This window comes from Ascaphus truei, chromosome 9 (assembly GCF_040206685.1).
Source record: "Ascaphus truei isolate aAscTru1 chromosome 9, aAscTru1.hap1, whole genome shotgun sequence".
Taxonomy (NCBI): domain Eukaryota; kingdom Metazoa; phylum Chordata; class Amphibia; order Anura; family Ascaphidae; genus Ascaphus; species Ascaphus truei.
In genome coordinates this window covers 28,045,162-28,052,772 of record NC_134491.1, presented here as the reverse complement: position 1 = coordinate 28,052,772, position 7,611 = coordinate 28,045,162, and the positions used below count along the sequence as shown (strand labels likewise).

At 49.6% G+C, this 7,611-nt stretch overlaps 1 protein-coding gene across 2 annotated transcripts in view; it reads left to right on the top strand.

Annotated features, from left to right (window-relative positions):
• The first annotated feature begins 568 nt into the window (after window positions 1-568).
• CEPT1 (choline/ethanolamine phosphotransferase 1) overlaps window positions 569-7,611 on the top strand; it is a 33,270-nt gene continuing 26,227 nt past the window's right edge. The window contains exon 1 of one of the 2 annotated variants that reach the window (XM_075614118.1): window positions 569-708. In XM_075614118.1, coding sequence (XP_075470233.1) covers window positions 598-708 — 111 coding nt within the window. In that variant the 5' untranslated portion in view covers window positions 569-597. The remainder of the gene's footprint in view (window positions 709-7,611) is intronic. The other variant, XM_075614114.1, reaches the window with a different exon arrangement.

Genomic DNA, 7,611 nt, shown 5'->3' with positions numbered 1-7,611 from the left:
GCCCGCGCGAGCCGCCGACCGCAGCTGGTCCTTAGCCTTACGCCTCTGCGAGCCAACAGGTTAAGGGCAGCACCAGTAGCCATCTTGTTTAAGGGTTAACAGGGATACATGTATATAAGTGTCAAAAGGAAGCATATCATATGTGTATGCAATACATAAATATATTTATAAACACCTTGAGATATAACTATCAGAGAAGCCCCTGTAATCCAAACCATTTAGATCTCTGTTCACGTGACTTGCGACGTGAGCTCACAGGACCTTCCCCAGTTGATTGGGGCCGCCCCCATAGAAGAGCTAAGCTTGGGGCGGAAATTACGAAGGTACGTTGGTGTCGCCATGCTAGATTCTGGCAAGTGGCAACGGAGGTAGAAGATAGTGTGCTTGAGGCGACCGTGACATACACTCGCGAGAATCCATCTTGCATTTTGGCAAAGAGCCAGAAACACCTGCCGCGATAAATAACCTACTTTAAGGTCAGAAGGGAGAGTTCCTGAACGCAACTCGTTCAGGACACCCTTCAGTCGTGTAACCCTCTAATAAAGTTTTTTTGAGCTTTGTAACAGGATACTTTCGATTTTATTTGGGTGTACTAAGATGGCCAATACATTTGCCGCCCTCATCCGTTTCCATGGAAACCGGGGAGGGATTGTCCATTTGCGGCTGCTGCTAAAGTGTCGTAAAGCCGCTGCCAGAGCAGAGAGGCAGGTGAGGAATTCTGCGAACATTTTCTTTTCGTACAGCAAATACGTTGGGGAGGGGACGCGAATAGAGAAGCTGGGGTAGTCTGAGGCCTAATTATGCCAAGTGTACCTTGCTTCCCGGGGCCTCTATCACCACCGCAGAGAGGTTTAAATGGGGTTATATGCGGGTTACTTATACCCCAACTCCATTTATTATGTTACAGTCTTGCCCTCCATTTTTACGGAGGGGTCTGATTAATTTGGGGTACCCAAAAAACAAACATAACTTCTGATAAAGGTTATCACCAGTCATGACAGTGCTATGATTAATGGGTCTGTCCCATGTAGAAGCACAATGATCTTATGACAGTGTAATGGGTTAAATATGGGTCCTATGTACGCATTAAAGCATTATTCAAAGTTAGTTTGTGAACAAGGGGAGCCGAGACTTGGGAGGTTTTCCTCTGACTCCCTTCTGTGTGTGATCATTTATGTGCTGAACAAACGTGTGTATTGGCAATGTCCCTCTCTCCTTATCTTGATTTGATTCTAACAGGAACAGGGTGGGCGAGCACTTCTAATTTAATTGACAATTACCCTACCTCCCATTGCCCCCCATTCAGAGGACCAGCTGAAAAAAAAATTCAGCTTAATTTCCAAAGAAACAAAAGCACAAGCTTTGATTTAATTCTGGTTACATTTGTGTAAGGAAGTTAATGACATGTTTTTGCAAACTAATGGAGTGCGCCTCTTAAGTGCCAGTGCAAATTAAGCGTCTGATCCTTTTATATAAGTCTTCATATCAAAGTATCTGTTCTGGCTAGTGGGGCTCAGACGATTTGAAACAATTATATTGCAATATACATAAATAAAAACATTATAAATAAATCATAAGTGTCTGTCACGCTCTCTCCTACCCCCTGCGCTTGTTATACATCAATTTAAAACTTTCTACGAGGACTTTTCAGGAAAACTGTCATTTTGAATTTCCAAAAAATTTGCCTTAAATCCCTTTTAGTCTCTTCTATCCCATCACCGGCCTGCTTATATTCCTCCAGGAGGCCTAGAAAGGACTTAAAAGTGTACAACTAATATAAAGAAGCTTAATCTCTATCCTACAAACCATATGTTTGATCGTCCCAAATCCATATGACTTGCACTTTATTTGAGTTAAATCCAACACGTGCTGTACTGTACTTAACACAGGCATACACAGCAAGACATATACATACAAAAACACACAGATTCAGACACACAGGACAAACAAGGATACTGTATACAGTACATAGACACATACTTATTCAGAGTACTGTACTTGTAGAAACACATGTACAAATACATATATACAAAATGCCCGCACTCGAAAGCAATACTTACAGTGAGGTGCACAAGGAAAATACCAGGTATAACAAAACAGGAATCCAGTAAAGTCGCTGATGAAATAACAGTGCACATGTTCTATTTGCAGGGGACATATCTCACAAACCGATAAATACAGGTAATACACACAGACTTGGACCAATATATGCAAATATACATAGATATGTGCAGACAGAAATTTACAGATATATGTGTTATTGCATTTGGCGCAAAAACAAGAGTATACCCAATTAAGGGAATTGATGGGGTAAAGACTCACAGTATATATGACCCTAATATATAAGTAGTCTAGATGTTTGTATATTCTGTGTATTTGGAATATATATTGAATGGATCAAAGAAAGCCAAAGAAAATGCAATAACACATATACATATTTGGGTTTTTGTGTTAAAACCAGCATTTAGGCAGCACCTACTAGATTTTAACCCTTATATCTTTGCGCACTTGGTATCTTTACACACGCACACGCACATGCACATATATATATATTTATGCACATATATATATATATATATATGCACATATATACACACCCCCTCACACACCCTCAACCCCGTTATAACGTGATCTGTTACAATTCGAATCCGCGATGGCAGCGTGGCTCCCAATTTTCATATCTATTTATACTTTACAACACGATTATTGGTATCGTAAATACTTTATTGTACAATGCATACAGTTGTACATTATTTCTAACGCGATCCGCTTATAACGTGATGTGATTCTTTGGACCCCAAGTACAGCGTTATAAGGGGGTTGAGATATATATATATATATATATATATATATATATATATATATTCATTCACACATTACACACACACATATTACACACACAGCAAATGTAATTTCCCAGAATCCCTTGCTGCAGTGGAAGCACTGTGTGCTGGGTGATAATTGTGAAAGGTGGGGTTGCAGACAGGATACAGTAATACTTCCATTTGCTATATTCTTTTCTGTGGAGGGTTTTTGTCATTTTTTTTTTACCCACCATAACTTAACCAAGTGGGATATATATATATATATATATATATATATATATATATATATATATATATATATATATATATATATATATATATATATATATATATATAACACATACATAAACACATACATAAACACATACATAAACACATACATAAAGACATAGACGTGCATTCTTACAGTAACCCATACTGAAAGTCAATCTAGTCCTATGTCTGTATATCTAAAATCAATAAACTAAAACAAATTGGCGTTAGTATTTAATGCCATTTTGGCTGTTGGCATGTTCACTAAAGCTATATTTCCTCTGATAAAGCAATGCATTTTTTACAGAATTGATGTTTTAGCAGTATTGTTAATGCAAATTAGCATGTAAATGAGGATATAACCACCGATTCATTCTTTATGAGCACCAATGTGCTATTCACGAAATTTAGATATCGGACTAACGGCAAAAATGAATTGCAGTCTTTATTACCTAAACCAGGCTGACATTAGACACGATCATGTGCCACCCCATAGCCCGGGACCTACTATTGATGAAAAAGAGGAACACTCAGAAGTCCAGTGATGTACTGCCATGGGTGCACAACTTTTCCCTCGTTGAGGAGGCACATCTGTAGATAAAGGAACATGGGCAGCACTTGTGTGGTCTTGTGAAACATGCAAGATTGATTGAGGTGATCAATAAGCCTTGTTTGATATTTCACAAGACCACAGGAGTGCTGCCCATGTTCCTTTATCTCCAAGATATACCACTACAATATCTATCACACACCTCTGACATACCAAAGAGTCTTATAATCCATGGCTTGGCAATGCTTTTTAACCCATATGGCATACAAGGGGGGTAACTCCCAGTTCTCTTTCTCCCCCCCCCACCTCCCTTCCCAATGTGTCCAACCACCCACCCTGGGACACCTACCCTCATCACCCACTACCATTCCTCCCACCCCAGCACACCTAACATGCCCCTACCATCTACAGCAGGAGTGGCCAACTCCAGTCCTCAAGGGCCACCTATAGGTCCAGTTTTAATGATATCCCTGCTTCAGAGCAGGTGGTCCAATACTGAGCCACTGATTGAGCCATCTGTGCTGAAGCAGGGATATCCTTTGAAACCTGATCTGTTGATGGCTCTTGAGGACTGGAGTTGCCCACCCCGTGTCTAATGGAATAACATAGTCTTATTACACAGCTTTGGCTAAAGGCTGTAAGTCCTTTCTGTAGATGGCGGGGGAATAGAATCAATGAAAAGCAGCAACACCAAAGGTGGATGAATATATGGACTATAAAACACATTTTTAGGGCTATTATTATCGTTTATTTGTAAAACGCCAGCATATTCTGCAGCGAGGTACATAGCTATGTATATTAAATAAACAGAATGACATACCGAATAAAGACAAACACGTGCAAACAGATTCAAAAGGTAATGAGGGCCCTGCTCGTCAGAACTTACGATGTGCTGTTGAGTGTTATTCTGTAACGTTATTTTATTGTATTTAACACTCTTATTTCTATTTTTAAAGGAGCAATCCAAGCCATTGATTTTTTTTTTGTTATAGAAGGCTGAAGCAGTGTGTCTCTGGAGCTGAACCCCGCTAATTTCAGCTACGGAACCCCCTGCTCCCAGACATATTTTCCTCCGATGGGGATGTCGATATCCCCCTGCTTTTTAAAGCTGTTGTGTCACAGGGGGTTGCCGGAGCTGAGATTAATGGAATTCAGCTCACTGCTTCAATACAATGTTAAATGAAACAAAATAATTGCCGGCTTGGATTGCTGCTTTAATATCTTTTCATATAACCCGGTGTAAGTTAGTATATTTTGCAAATAGATATACAGGCAGGCACACAAATATATATAGGTGTACAAACATACATAAACAATAACAAAAAATTGTTTAAACAATGACATTCTCTTTCCTTTTAGTTTGCAAAAAAAGGACATTAGATCAGCCTTGCAGATAAGTAGAAAATGTTACCAGTCCAAAATAAGTTTTACCAGTCCACCCCTGCTTACCTGTACCCCCTCTGTCTCGACCACACTCCCTTTCTCTCTCCCGCACAGTCCCCCTCTCCATCCCTCAAACTATCCCCCTGCTCTCTTCCCCCCCCCCTCTCCGCTCTCTGCTCCGGCTCTCTGCACCCACGCCCCCTTTCTGCCCCCCACGCCCCCTCTCTGCCCCCTCTCATCCCCCCCACGCCCCTTCTCTGCCCGCCACGATCCTCTCTGCCCCCACGCCCCCTCTCGCTCTCTGCCCCCACGCCCCCTCTCACTCTCTGCCCCCACGCGCCCTCTCGCTCTCTGCCCCCACGCGCCCTCTCGCTCTCTGCCCCCACGCCCCCTCTCGCTCTCTGCCCCCACGCTCCCTCTCGCTCTCTGCCCCCACGCTCCCTCTCTGCCCCCACGCTCTCTGCCCTCTCGCTCCCTCTCGCTCTCTGCCCTCTCGCTCCCTCTCGCTCCCTCTCGCTCTCTGCCCTCTCGCTCCCTCTCGCTCTCTGCACCCTCTCGCACTCTGCCCTCTCGCTCCCTCTCGCTCTCTGCCCTCTCGCTCGCTCTCTGCCCTCTCGCTCGCTGTCTGCCCTCTCGCTCGCTGTCTGCCCTCTCGCTCGCTCTCTGCCCTCTCGCTCCCTCTCGCTCGCTCTTGCTCTCTGCCCTCTCGCTCCCTCTCGCTCTCTGCCCTCTCACTCCCTCTCGCTCCCTCTCGCTCTCTGCTTTCTGCCCTCTCGCTCTCTGCCCTCTCGCTCCCTCTCGCTCTCTGCCCTCTCGCTCCCTCTCGCTCTCTGCCCTCTCGCTCCCTCTCGCTCTCTGCCCTCTCGCTCCCTCTCGCTCTCTGCCCTCTCGCTCCCTCTCGCTCTCTGCCCTCTCGCTCCCTCTCGCTCTCTGCCCTCTCGCTCCCTCTCGCTCTCTGCCCTCTCGCTCCCTCTCGCTCTCTGCCCTCTCACTCCCTCTCGCTCCCTCTCGCTCTCTGCCCTCTCGCTCTCTGCCCTCTCGCTCTCTGCCCTCTCGCTCTCTGCCCTCTCGCTCTCTGCCCTCTCGCTCTCTGCCCTCTCGCTCTCTGCCCTCTCGCTCTCTGCCCTCTCGCTCTCTGCCCTCTCGCTCTCTGCCCTCTCGCTCCCTCTCGCTCTCTGCCCTCTCGCTCCCTCTCGCTCTCTGCCCTCTCGCTCTCTGCCCTCTCGCTCTCTGCCCTCTCGCTCTCTGCCCTCTCGCTCTCTGCCCTCTCGCTCTCTGCCCTCTCGCTCTCTGCCCCCACGCTCCCTCTCGCTCCCTGCTCCCACGCTCCCTCTCGCTCCCTGCCCCCACGCTCCCTCTCGCTCCCTGCCCCCACGCTCCCTCTCGCTCCCTGCCCCCACGCTCCCTCTCGCTCCCTGCCCCCACTCTCGCTCCCTGCCCCCACGCTCTCTGCCCTCTCGTTCCCTCTCGCTCTCTGCCCTCTCGCTCCCTCTCGCTCTCTGCCCTCTCGCTCCCTCTCGCTCCCTCTCGCTCTCTGCCCTCTCGCTCCCTCTCGCTCTCTGCCCTCTCGCTCCCTCTCGCTCTCTGCCCTCTCGCTCCCTCTCGCTCTCTTCCCTCTCGCTCCCTCTCGCTCTCTGCCCTCTCGCTCTCTGCCCTCTCGCTCCCTCTCGCTCTCTGCCCTCTCGCTCCCTCTCGCTCCCTGCCCTCTCGCTCTCTGCCCTCTCGCTCCCTCTCGCTCTCTGCCCCCTCTCGCTCTCTGCCCTCTCGGTCCCTCTCGCTCTCTGCCCTCTCGCTCCCTCTCACTCTCTGCCCTCTCGCTCCCTCTTGCTCCCTCTCGCTCTCGCTCTCTGCCCTCTCGCTCCCTCTCGCTCTCTGCCCTCTCGCTCCCTCTCGCTCTCTGCCCTCTCGCTCCCTCTCGCTCTCTGCCCTCTCGCTCTCTGCCCTCTCGCTCCCTCTCGCTCTCTGCCCTCTCGCTCTCTGCCCTCTCGCTCTCTGCCCTCTCGCTCTCTGCCCTCTCGCTCTCTGCCCTCTCGCTCTCTGCCCTCTCGCTCCCTCTTGCTCCCTGCCCCCTCGCTCCCTGCCCCCACGCTCCCTCTCGCTCCCTGCCCCCACGCTCCCTCTCGCTCCCTGCCCCCACGCTCCCTCTCGCTCCCTGCCCCCACGCTCCCTCTCGCTCCCTGCCCCCACGCTCCCTCTCGCTCCCTGCCCCCACGCTCCCTCTCGCTCCCTGCCCCCACGCTCCCTCTCGCTCCCTGCCCCCACGCTCCCTCTCGCTCCCTGCCCCCACGCTCCCTCTCGCTCCCTGCCCCCACGCTCCCTCTCGCTCCCTGCCCCCACGCTCCCTCTCGCTCCCTGCCCCCACGCTCCCTCTCGCTCCCTGCCCCCACGCTCCCTCTCGCTCCCTGCCCCCACGCTCCCTCTCGCTCCCTGCCCCCACGCTCCCTCTCGCTCCCTCTCGCTCCCTGCCCCCACACTCCCTCTCGCTCCCTGCCCCCACGCTCTTTCTCGCTCCCTGCCCCCCCTGCCCCCACGCTCCCTCTCCTCTCTCCCCACGCTCCCTCTCCTCTCTCCCCACGCTCCCTCTCCTCTCTCCCCACGCTC